Source organism: Chionomys nivalis, chromosome 1, assembly GCF_950005125.1.
Source record: "Chionomys nivalis chromosome 1, mChiNiv1.1, whole genome shotgun sequence".
Classification (NCBI taxonomy): Eukaryota; Metazoa; Chordata; class Mammalia; order Rodentia; family Cricetidae; genus Chionomys; species Chionomys nivalis.
In genome coordinates, this window is record NC_080086.1 from 28,374,174 (window position 1) to 28,387,570 (window position 13,397).

The following is a 13,397-nucleotide window of genomic DNA, read 5'->3' on the forward strand; positions in this document are numbered from 1 at the left end:
ATTTACTTATAGGTTTTTCGAGACAGGGTTTCTCTGTGTAGCTTTTTACTCTTGGGAGAGTATGATTAACGTTGACCTAGTTTGCTTTATAAACTTTAAAAAATGATTTCCCTCTTCTCTACTGCGTGCTGTTGTTGTTGTTTTTTTTTAGACTAATAGAATTGTTCTTTGATCATTGAACTTACTTTCAATATGCCTATAATATGTAGGTGAAACAGATGAGTTGGTACTGGATCTCTACACTGGGTTGCTAGCTTCAGATTCTTTTTTTTTTTTTTTTTTTGATTTTTTTTTTTTTGGTTCCTGTCCTGGAACTAGCTCTTGTAGACCAGGCTGGCCTCGAACTCACAGAGATCCGCCTGCCTCTGCCTCCCGAGTGCTGGGATTAAAGGCGTGCGCCACCACCGCCCGGCTTTAACTTCAGATTCTTTATTGGACACTCCCTGCACCCAGCTCCACTGCCTTCACCTAGTTTCTCAATGCTTTGCCTTGGTAACACCAGATCCCTACTCTAACCGAGTCAAGTAAGCCAAGTGGCTATACTCACGGTGAAGGAGACACATTGGAACAAGTCCCTGTCGACCACGAGGTCAGTGAAGAGGCTTTGGTTTCCCTGGACAGACTCCATGAAAGCACTCACGGATACCGTCTCATTTAGGTGGCTTAGGAGGAGGCAGCCCTTCTCAGGGACGCCTGTGTGGAGCAGGGAGGGAACCAACATCATGTAGATTCTGGGGATGGAGGAGTTAGAGGAGAGTGAGAGAGTTGTTGCCATCAGTGTCACTATGTCCCATCACAGTTCCGCCATTACCACCCCTCATCCTTAGCCATATAGTAAGAGAAGACAGACACCGAACTGCCATGAATGGAGTAAAAATTAACTGCCCCCTTTGCTCCCAGGCCATTGTAGTGACCATCTTTATTGAGAGATAGATAGATGATGATAGATAATGATGATGGATAGATAAATAGATAGATAGATAGATAGATAGATAGATAGATAGATGATAGATAGACAGACATATAGATAGGCATATGCATGTATCCAGCAAGCTTGTAAAACTCACACACCAACAACTTGTTTGCACCATATGTATTTGCCTTTCCAAAAGAAGGGAAAAGCTCCATTCGAACACAGCCCATCCTCTGGTAACTCAGGAGAAAGGCAGAGAGTTTCTCAATACCCTAACATACGACTAAAAACACTCCAGTTTCAAGCAGCAACTCTCAAGACCGCTTTTAAATGCCATGCCCATCTTACACACTCTCAAGTTAACTTCTATTTTCATTGTATTTTTAAACACAAGCAAACATACCTTTTTTGACACTCTAAAATAAGACTTAATTTCTCTTAAATTAGGTTTCAACTTCTCCATAGAATCTTAAATTTTATAAGTACTATCACTTATTTAAAAATCTGTATTGAGAGCTATGGTGGCACATGACTTTGGAAGCTGAGCCAGGGGGATTACCAAGAGGCCTGCCAGGCCTACATAGCAAGAGCCTGTGTCCAAAATAAGTAAGTAAATAAGTATGTATGTAAATAAATAAATAAATGTATGTGAAAGTTCTTTTTGTAATGCTCAAAAATTCTAATTTCTGTGCTGCTAACTCTCTAGAAGTTTATACTATGATTTCCTTATGCTTTAAAATATCTCATGAACAACATAATTTTTATTAACAGGTATATACACATTATACTTTTATGCATGAAATTTATATGCCTGGGGTCTATCCAACATGGATGTTGGCTATACCCAACTCATGGATATGAAAATACAACAGTAACTCTTGTTTTAAATGTGCGACTAAAATTTGTGTCAAAAATTTCTTATGACTGAATTATTTTCAGAAGTTATAATACACAACTTACCAAAATATATAAATGATGATTCATATACAATAGATTTAAAATAGAAATACTTGAAAAGCACATCTTTATTGAGAATTGTGCCACCCCTACCCCTACCCCCCAGTGAACATTGATGATGCGTGGTTGGATATTCCTCATGAAAACAACGTTCTTCTTTGGAAAACAGTCTCCAACAAGAGAAAGTAAATGGCAGATAACAGTTATATCTTTGTCATGGTTTCTTGCACATCCTCTTGTATGATCTGCCCTTAATTACCTAGAGCCAGTGCTCCCAAATATTTGTCTGTCTGTCTGTCTGTCTACTCTTGTTTCTTTGAAACACAGACCTAATCACTAGCTAATCTGCACAAAAGTCTTGTCTTGTCACTGGGTCCTTTACTTTCTCAGCATCAACATACACACTGTGAGCCATTCCTAAGGATTTGTGACTCTCCAGACAAAGCGCCACTCTGGAGAGGTATGCCTTTATTGAATCAAACAAGGTGAGGCATGTAAAGACCACAGGGTCTCGCAGTCCCGAAGACTGACTGTTACTTCAAGCATCCAGAAAGATGGTGCATCACTAGGGGATCTGCTGTTCCCAAATCCAGAGAGCTCAGAAATGTTTAAGGGTGAGTGAAGGAGGACGAATGAATGAGCGGGACTGGGGACTTCTGGGAGCTGGGAGGAACTTCAGAGGTGAGAAAGAAGGAGATGGTTAGAGGAAAGGAACGAAAAACCAAGCTTCTCGCGTTCTGTGGAACTCACGGTTTTTGTGATATGACGACATCCGTGGGTAGCAGAAGCAGCCCCAGCAGCGGCAGCAGCACGGTCACGCTTGGGTGTGGGAGCCTGAGCTTCCCCATGCCACAGGACTGACTGGAGACCCGGCTGCCTTGCACCCTGCACCCGCAGGAGATCTGGTCCTGAACTTGCTGTGGAGCAGCCGGGCTTTACGCTGTTCTTTCTGCAAACAGCTGGTTCCACCCACAGAAGCTCTCTAAACAAAGCTGAGGTCTTTGAACAGTCTCTGAAAAGGTCATTGATGGCCTAATTACTGCCAAGGTTAATTCCTGGTCGGTTAGCCAAAATTCCCAGAAGGATTAACCACTTTTCAGTTACTGCTCACTTTTTCTGGTTTGTCCAATAAAGCGGACAATCGGCTTCTCCACCCCCGTAGCCTCCCACAGTGCTTTTTCTTGATGCTCTGGGCTCCTGCCTGGATAGTTGGCAAGGAGGGCGCAGCTTAAGCAGAGCTAGGGAGGCTTGAATAGTTCACTCCAAATGAGTGTGCCAACAAGTTCCGGGCCACATAAAGCCTGTCTTTAATGTGAGGCCCACGTTCAGCAGCCTTCTGTGAAAAGGATTTTGAACCAAACTAGCAAGTAGGTTTTGACTTTAGAGGTATTATATACTAGGTTGCAAAGGAAGCGTCAGGTTCAGGAAAAATGGTTGTTTTTACGTTTCCTAATGTTCAACTGTAGTCCAAGTGCTGGAGGACAGGAGACAGGAGTGTCCTCGGCTTGCTGGCCAGCCAGTCTAGCCTAAACAGTAAATTTCTAAGTCTCGATATAGCATAGCATTGACCCGAGCCTTCACACACATACATTTCTAGTCTAAGAATGTGGAAAGTCACAAGTTTCAAATGACCCCCGTCTACTGTTCCCAACAAAGATCCTAATCGCCTTTGCCATCCAACATTTGCGTATGATACTCGCTTCTCTAGTCTCTATGTCCTAGAGACAATTTTATTAATTGGCATGTCCATCCACTCGTTCTTGCAGCTCCTTGGTTATTCCTAACCATTTATTGGCCCTCCCTGGCCAGAACCTAGCGATAGAATGTCAGACAAGTAGAAGCAAGAATGAACAAAAATTCTAACGTTCTCATGGGGCAGGGGATAGGATAGATTTTACCAGCGAGACAAATGGAGTAGCCAATCATTATCTTTAGAGAAGCTGAAGACTCCCCGAGGGCACAAAGTCCAGCTGGGGCTCCTGGAAACAATTTGGGAGGAAGCAAACTTGTCTGAAAATAAGCTGTGCAGAGTGAGTGGTGGTTAGCTCGAGGAAAGGGTGGGGGAGGGAGCATCCTAAGCTTTAGAATGACATACATATACAGGAGCTCAGGAGGAGAGACAGTAATGATGCTCTTGATAAAACAAAATAAATGTATTTGTCCTGAAAGAAATGACTGACCGATTAGAAGGGTGGCGAAGAGTTGGCTTTAAATCAGAGAAGAACCTTGGCAACACTGAAGTTCAGATCTATTCCTTGAGAAGCTCAATCTTATGGAAATATGGAGCGGACAAGGAAATAATCCAGAAGATGGCAGGCTGAGCGGAGTGAGCGGAGTGGGTTCTACACCAGGACACTCACGATGGAACCGGAAAGAGGTTGCCGAGTGACAGCATGTTTGATAAATAAGATGACAGGGAATAAAAAGCCTTGTTTGTTTTAATTTCCCAGCTAGTCACTGAGTGAATTAAGCCGCCTTTGACTGAGTAAGACAGAGAACAGACAGGCAGGAGCAGAGGCAAGGACAGAGGGTTGAGCTGAAAGAACACATAGTTTTAGGCAGTTCGGGTGTGGCATCCAAGTATTCTTTCTGTTCCTGGTCTCTTTGTTCTAGAGACTGTACCCTATCCTTATGTGCCATTACTTACATGTCAATCACCTCTATCCCTGTCTGTCCATGTCCTGGGTCATAATACGAAACTGGAATTATATTGTTTCATTGTGGGCAGCATCATGAAAATATACACTATTTCTCACTTACGCTAAAGTTAAACTGCCTGGATACCCGAGGTCCCTAGATTCATCTGTTTGTGCAGGCTACAGAAACAAATATCAATGCTGAGAAGATGCTGATGAAAAAGTCAAGAGCCCAAGACAAGGGCCCAAGAAACACTTGTCTAAGTGAGAGGCAGAGCAAAAGTCAGGAATCTCAGGAGAGTGAGAGAGTCTCTGAGTCTCAAGAAAAGGACCCTTCTACCAAAAAAGTAATTTACTAAATCAGTGTGATTGTGAATTCATGCCAAGGCATCTGTAACAATAGCATTCAAAATTAAAAATGCAAAGGACTTACTTTATAATACCTTGATTCAATCTGTAACAGAATTTGAAACTTTTTTTTTTAGATGCTAGAAACAAACATTTTCAAGGATGATTTCTTAAGATAGGATGGTCAAAAGTTAATAACATTTACTTGCTCTCTCACTGTAAATTCTGAAGATAAACAGTGAAGGTCACTACTGACAAGTTATGTCACTGTGACATTAAATTATAGAATGACAACTATTCATCTAGATTAGGGATGACAGCCTTGAGAACCATCTGTCTCCATGTTTGCGTGGGGCAGAAACTTCACACAGACATGGAGGGAACATGCTAAACAGGAGAGACATTTGTAGTTGATCTAAGAAGGAGAAAATGCCAGTGAATATCTGCTAGAGATGCAGAAGGAAAGGAAGAGCAGGGATCTGGAACATCTGTCTGATGGCTACAGTGTATGTCTGCTAGAGGTGCAGAAGGAAAGGAAGGGGGGAGGCTGGAACATCTGTCTGATGGCTACAGTGAATGTCTGCTAGAGATGCAGAAGGAAAGGAAGTGTGTGGGGGTAGGAGTCTGGAACATCTGTCTGATGGCTACAGTGAATGCCTGCTAGAGATGCAGAAGGAAAGGAAGTGTGTGGGGGGGGTAGGAGTCTGGAACATCTGTCTGATGGCTACAGTGAATGTCTGCTAGAGATGCAGAAGGAAAGGAAGAGCAGAGGTCTGGAACATCTGTCTGATGGCTACAGTGAATGTTAACTTGTCAGGATCTAGAATGACCTAAGGCATGGGCCTCTGGACATCCCCCATTATCTTGGTCACCTTGGCTGAGGTTGGAAGACCCACCTCTTGTGGGCAGTACAATTCCTTGGACAGGGTGGAAATGCAGGAAGCCAACGGAACACTGGTCTGCATGCTTAGTTCACACTCATGGTCGACTTTGACTGTAGATATCATGTATCCAACTGCTTTGAATTTCCCACCATGTTGTACACCTAAACCTTGAGCCGGAATGAATGTTCTCCTTTAAGTTGCTTTTGCCATGGCCAAGGCTAAGAATCTTCCACTTGTGTGGAGAAGGAATCATCTCACAGGGATACTCTGAGGACACGACAAGCCAATGTGCTGTAAATATGCATCCCAATGGAACAGCATTCAGTTGTAAACTATAATGAAATGCTGCCATTTGCAGTCGATGATGGAACTCCAGAATACTACGCTAAGGGAAACAAGCCAGACACAAGCAGACAACAGAAGTCAAATGGAAGTAGAAATCTGAATACTAGAGCTGGGAAGGACAAGAGGAAGTTGGAACTGATCTGTGCACACTGTGTGCATGAGTGGAAATACTGACTAAAAAAGTGAAGGCTATATAGAGAGATTCGTCACCTCCTGGTGGAAGGACATTCTCCCCATATCCCATTGCCACATGTTCATTTACAAAGAGGAAACGTTTTCCAAACCCATTTCACTTGGGGTGAAGAACTTGAGAAGAAAAAGCTGACAAGTGGGTGGAGCAGTTAGTCTCCTGGTCACCGGAGCCTCGGTTCTGAGTGAACCGTGTGGTCGGTCATGGCCAGCTGGGTATCTGCTCTGCACCTCAGCTGTCTTGCCAGTGAGTTGGAAGTCCCACCATCTGTGCTGTCAGACTCATGGGACTATCGTAGATCAGATTCTGTCATCTTCAAACTGCAAACCTTATCACACTAGTGAAAATTAATCTCTATACTTTAAATCTTCATGTTTGAAAAGAGATTGTTTATATCTTTTGTGGGTTTCACCATGGGAACAGTGTCCAACACTACTTCCAGGAAAAAAAAAAATACAAATTTACCTAAATAGACACTGCCTCATGGGAAAAGGGAGCACACAGCCTGGATGGGTTTTACACATCTTGGAAGAACGTAGTGAGTGTTTACAGATAGAAAGAGAGAAAATAAGAAAGGCAGTTCATGGAACAGAAAGAAAGGGTGTAGAACACAAAGGGTATATTTGATAGTTAGAGGGAAAAAGGCAAGATTAAGAGACAGGCCTTAATAAAAATTAGTAAGGAAAAAAGTTTCCCTCACATTGCAAAAGTACTTAATAGGGACTAGAAAGTTTTGTGATTGGGCTCGGTGTGCACTAGCTAACAATGCCCAAGACAGGAGAACGTGGGAAACAGGCATGTCTTCTGTCCCTGCGATGGTGAGGACATTTCAGCCGTTTATACATTAATCACCTTCAAAATGAGGGCGTTAAGTAGGTGTCAAGCTACACTCGCCAGTTTAGAAATTGTGCAGGCCTGGAGCCAGGAGGTAGGGCAGCGTGTGTCCATGGTGAGGCTCTCAGGACTAAGCACATTTTGTTTGTGTGATCTCATGGCCTCCCCAAACTTCAGTGAGATAAAAGCAGAGCAGTTCCCAGACATTTTTATAACAAAGTCCTTGCTGCGGGTGCCCCCAAGTTAGTAAAAGTTTAATACATTTTGCCTTCTCACTTAAATTCTATTTGCTCCCTTAGGTTTTTGAAGACAACCGGCACCCACAACCAGACACCACTACTGAGATATGGAGGAATTAGTGATCAGACTAAACCAATTTAATACAAGCAATAAATTCCACTCCAGTCTACACACACACATTTTGGAAGTCTTGCGGATGTGTTTTTGCTCTGATTTTATATTTGTTTTATTACTTTTATGAGTATGCATGTTTGGCCCACATGTATTTCTGTGCACTATTTGCACACCTGGTACCTGCAGAGGTTAAGGGAAGGTAACAGATCCCTTGGCATTGGATTTCAGATGGCTCTAAGCTGCCATGTGGGAGCTGGAAATCAACTTAGGACCTTTGGAAGGGCAGTCAGATATCTTAACCACTGTGTCATCTCTCCAGTCCCAGTGGACAGATTTTAGTTGATGTGTTTGTATAATGTTTGCTAAAAGTAGAGTCTTATAAAATATCTTACACACACTTCATGTCATCTATTCAGAATATAATCTCCTGTCAGCCATATAAAAGACAAGTAATCTTTTAAAATGTAGCCAGTTTATGGAGGGGACAGGGCACATACTCTTCCCTTTGAAGTCTGGTCTCTGAGCTGCTTGGCATCTTTGCCACTGCCAGGAGCCCTGTCTCCCACTTATGGCTTAGCTTGGCTTAGGTTTTATTTTCTTATTAGAAAGTCCTTCTTCCTAATCAGAGGCGAAGGGTATGTTAAGATGAAGCTGTCAATAATAAATAGCATAATTCACATACTTCATGTATTTTTATAGCAAATTATAATTAAGTATGCTCATAAAACTTGAAATAGCATGGTGCCATTTGAAAGGAAATTACAAGTTATTTATAAAGCAGAAGAACATGAGGCATATGCCATGTATCATCCTCTGAGGCTATAATAAGAAATAATTCCATTAATTGCTTAAACATTATAATGTCTTTTTTAAGTTAATGCATTTTAATTTTTGTGTTAAAGAGAAAATGTTTATTTTTATTAGGGGAAATAATTTAAATGTTTCTTGTTGGCATAACCTGTAACTTTATAATAGCTTTTAAGCTCTATCTATCATTTAGCCTGGTATGGTGTTTTCTTATATGAAACATATGCTCGCTCAATACAGTGACATTTTCTAGAACTTTAGTTTTTCTTGCTGTGCAGGAACTGGAATAAAGACTTTTCATAGATATTTTACACCTTGTCTTAAAATGGGTAGCTATTTATTCTAGGCCTAATTCAAGGGCATTTTTTTGTAGGAAATGCAAAAATGAACCCCATATTCTACCAAATAAACAGGATGCTGTTAAAGAACACTGCTAAAGGGCATGCCAAAGGATGATGCTAGAGGATGGTGTGAGAAGATGCTCCTAAAGGATGCTGCTAAAGGGTATGCCAAAGGATGATGTTAGAGCATGGTGTGAGAAGATGCTCCTAAAGGATGCTGCTAAAGGGTATGCCAAAGGATGATGTTAGAGCATTGTGTGAGAAGATGCTCCTAAAGGATGCTGCTAAAGGGTATGCCAAAGGATGATGTTAGAGCATGGTGTGAGAAGATGCTCCTAAAGGATGCTGCTAAAGGGTATGCCAAAGGATGATGCTAGAGGATTGTGTGAGAAGATGCTCCTAAAGGATGCTGCTAAAGGGTATGCCAAAGGATGATGCTAGAGGATTGTGTGAGAAGATGCTCCTAAAGGATGCTGCTAAAGGGTATGCCAAAGGATGATGTTAGAGCATGGTGTGAGAAGATGCTCCTAAAGGATGCTGCTAAAGGGTATGCCAAAGGATGATGCTAGAGGATGCTTCTATGATTACTAGGATTGTGCCAATATGACTGCACTGACAGCTTTGGAGGTTTACACCATGCAAAGATGAGACACTGAAAGCATAACCACGAGAAGAAGTGCAATGCATTTAAATGCATTCAGTATGTTTAAATTCATCAATTCCTGATATACTATTAAAGACTCTACTTGGCAACTTTATTCATTCATTTATTCATCTAAGTTGGATAATTTTTAGGTAATGTCTAACTGTATAGCCCAGGCTAGTCTTAAACTAAGTTTCCTGTCTCATCTTCCCATGTGGTTGAATTATGGGCATGTGCCTCCCTGCCCAACTTTAATATTTTTAAAGACATTTATTTTATTTTATTTTATGTGTGTTTTTCCTGCTTGTACATATGCACGCTGCATGTATGCTTGGTTCCACAGAGGCCAGAAGAGGGTGTCTGATGCCCTGGAACTGGAGTTAGATGCCTGTAAATCATGTGAGTACTGGGAATGGAGACTTTTGCAAGAGCAGCAAGTGCTCTTAACTACTGAGCCATGTCTCCAGATCCCTCTAATTTAGTATTAATTGACAATATAAATTAATATGTACAGTATATAATATATTTGTATATATGTGATGTGGGAGGTCCTTCTGTCTTGGTTAATGAATAAAGAAACTGCCTTGGCCTGTTGATAGAGCAGAACTTAGGTAGGCAGGGAAGACAGAACTGAATGCTGGGAGAAGGAAGGGCAGAATTGGAGGGAGACGCTATGGAACCACAGGAGACAGATGCTGGGAATTTTACCCAGTAAACCACTGCCACATGGCGATATACAGATTAATAGAAATGGGTTGAATTAATATAAGAGTTAGCCAATAAGAAGCTAGAGCTAATGGGCTAAGCAGTGTTTTGATGAATATGGTTTCTGTGTGATTATTTCGGTTCTGGGTAGCTGGGACAAACAAGTGGCCTTCCTGTTACATATATAGTCTAAAGCACATTACTTAAAATGTGCATACATGATAGAATAACTTCAACAAATTTTTAATGACATTTTCACTGTGTGTGTATGTGTGTGTGCACGTGCACGTGTGTGTGTGCATGTATGCACATAATACCAGTGCTCGTGTGGAGGTCAGAGGATAAGTTGCAGGCAGGAGCCAGTTCTTGCCTTCTACCATGTTGGTCCTGGGATTAGGTGTGGTGGAAGTACCTTTACTCACTGAGCCATTTCACTGGCCCTTGCCCCAGTAACATTTTCAGAGGACTTTTTTCTGTTGAGCCTTCCTAAGACTTTGGACTTCGGTTTTATATAAAGACAGAGATCCTTGTTTGTGTTTCTATTCAGTCAGTTCATTTATTACTAACACAGATGAGAGTTACAATGAGACAATTGGTGTACGAGTTGTGAAAGCCGCACAGTAATTTAGAGAAAGGCTGGGCTTCTAGTGTAAGTCTCAAAGGATTGGAATTCTGTCGGACACAATCACTCATTCCTAGTATTTCACTCGTTCCATTTTCAAGAATGGGAACTGCTATCTTATTTTGTGAGCACTTTAGGTTCAGGCTTGGTAAGTGTTCGCTAAACTTCATTCAAATGTTATGTAAGAATATGATGTTCTCCTGAGACTCTATTTCAGAGCATTAATAGCTTTAGAGCTGACATTTGAGACACAATCTAATCTGTGGAGCAGTCCCATGGGACAGGACATTCTGAGAAGGATATTCAAGTCTTGCTACTGGTTCCTCTTTTGCTCCTCCTTTCTTAACCAAATGGGAGTCCAAGTATAGGCTTCTTAATTTTTGCGAAGAACAAGGAACTTACCAGTGGCCATCTAACTTCCAAGCATGGAGTTAATCCCACTTGGTGATTCAGATCCCCTGGGGAAGTGCTGTGTCAGTTTCATAAAAAGCCTGACTCAACGGGATGTTGGACTGTTAAACTGCCCAGTGCTTCTAATGTGGGAATTCCCCATCAGTACCAGCCTGCTCCATCTTCATGTCTGCAACACAGGATGAGACACAGCCCCATGCTTTGTCTATCAGCTGGTGGATCCTTGCAACCTGTTAATACGGTCCTTCGGACTTCTGCTTCCTAATTTACTGTGCCTATTTGTCCAGCCATTCTCATCAGCAACATGTAATGCTGGAAAAAGGCATTAGACTTTTGAAAGGTCAGAATAACTAATACCATGACTGGCAGTTCTGGGGCACTGCCAGAGGCCACTCCGGCCGCAATAAGCTCCTGCCCTTAGCCCTTCTTCTCATCTTTCTTTGTCTTTATAGAATATGTTGCTCTTTTGTATTTCTGCCACCTTTCAAAAATCTTCTGAAAATGTATGCCTAATTCTGCTAAGATTTGAGGAGAGAAGAAAAGAACTCAAATATTTTCAGCTTTTGCAAATATGTATTAGGTTATAACAGTAAGTCATGTATGCTAGTGTACAGAAAATGATATAAAGAACATAAGATATGACTTACCGCAAGTATTTTCCAACTATAAATATCACACATATGTTGAACATATGGATTTTTCTTTTTTTCCTCTACTCATAATGATTTTAAGTACAGAGTTCAGTGGTGTGACATATATTTAACATTGTTGTGAAATGTTTAATTTTTCTGCGTAGTTTTTATAAATGTCTATTTTGTTATTGCCAAGTAGCACATTTAACAGTTGAATACATTTAAATAATGTAGTGGTGGCTGCATGATCGCAGCATTGATAACTAGATAACCAGCCAATAGGGACCTGTCTAAATATTTTAAATACAGCTCTTGTTTAAACAACCTTTGGTTTGATCACCTTCTAGGAGGGTGTAGCCCGGGAAGCCTGCTGAACACATGGGACATACTGAGGTCTTACCTTCCGATATCCATTCCCAGAGGTTCTTTCAGCTAGATTAAGCCTCCAATTCCAAGGCAAGTCCAAATTTGTGGCCTCCAGCATTAAAGCTCTTCCGGTCTACCAGAGCAGACAATGTAAGTTTCACAGCAAGCCTCGGAGTCAGAGCATAGCTCACTCTGACTAGACTGGAGTTATTGACCTTCACAGCAATGGAAGCAGGAGGAGCCAAAGGGATTTTAGCAGCAATGCCAAAACGAGTTGTGTTAGCACCTGATGTCCAAGCAAAGTTTACTGGTGTGAAAACCTTCACATACTGTCTGATAAGCTCATTCTCCAAATTCTGTACCATTGTTGATTAGTGTGTAATTGGAAGTTCCGGGTCCTGTAGCCTACTGCAGAGTCACCCCTTGTTAGCTTTGACTCGGTACTGTCATGGGTCAGCTAGTACCCACCATGCTGGCCCTCTAACCAGAGACAGCTGAACCAGGGATTGCAGGTCCAGCAAAATGAAAGTCGACATCACAGCCAAGGTTTGCACGTGTGCTAGGTGCAAAGATCACAACGCATGTCAGTCTCAAACCTGGTCTCCAGCCGCACTCTCTGTCCCCAGAGTGTTACCAACATTCCATTTTTCTATAAAAGTCAGACAACACTTACATCATTTGTATTTGGTCTCCAAGGTCTCAGGAACTTTCCCAGATCTGTACTGGATGAACTGGTGGTTGTTGACAGTTCCACACAACTGCATGACATTGTTGTCAAAGCCGGCTTCACCAACCCAAACCCAAATTCAAGTCCCTTGTTGAGAATATCTCTGGCAGCTTTGCCAAGGTCAGCATACGATGGAGGCAAATGCATTGGCTGTGGGCAGTGCATACACAACAGTCCACCATGGTGAAGTTACACGCACGTGTGGTGTGTGTGTGTCGGGGGTAATCTGCTTGTGTCCCTCCAGGTGCTGCCGCTGTGGGTCGCCTCTCAGCTGAAGCCACTCACTGTCTGGAGGTTGTAAGTGCTGCAGCCACCACAGCTGGGAGTCCAAACTTAATTCTTAACACTCAGATTTGAAATTATTATATTCATTAATCAATGATTCTTTTACTTCCCCTCCCCATAACTTCTAGTAGCTCCACCTGCCTTCTGCTTCAGTAACTTCTGTTATTAGGTTTTATATATAAGTAATCTTACAGTGAATTTTAGTGTACAGGACAGTGTACATAGATCATATACAAACACTATTACATTTTACATAAAGGACTTGACCATCTGTGGGCTGTAGTGTCTGAAGGTGAAGATGCCCTAAAATCATGCTCTCACAGATACTAAGGAAAAATGTTCTACCTACAAGTGGAAATGATGAAACACAGCATTATTTTTATTTTTCTTTTAGAAA

The 13,397-nt window shown here is 41.8% G+C and overlaps 1 protein-coding gene and 1 pseudogene across 1 annotated transcript in view; both read right to left on the minus strand.

Moving 5' to 3' along the window:
* The window catches only part of LOC130875244 (alpha-2-macroglobulin-like), a 46,585-nt gene extending 43,615 nt beyond the window's left edge, over nucleotides 1-2,970 (minus strand). Inside the window, exons 1-2 of the mRNA XM_057771000.1 lie at nucleotides 2,621-2,970; nucleotides 548-731 (exon numbers count right to left, since the gene is read on the minus strand). Coding sequence (XP_057626983.1) covers nucleotides 548-731; nucleotides 2,621-2,718 — 282 coding nt within the window. The 5' untranslated portion in view covers nucleotides 2,719-2,970. The remainder of the gene's footprint in view (nucleotides 1-547; nucleotides 732-2,620) is intronic.
* A 9,089-nt stretch (nucleotides 2,971-12,059) lies between these two features.
* On the minus strand, nucleotides 12,060-12,897 carry LOC130888432 (voltage-dependent anion-selective channel protein 2-like; annotated as a pseudogene).
* Between the last annotated feature and the right edge of the window lie 500 nt (nucleotides 12,898-13,397).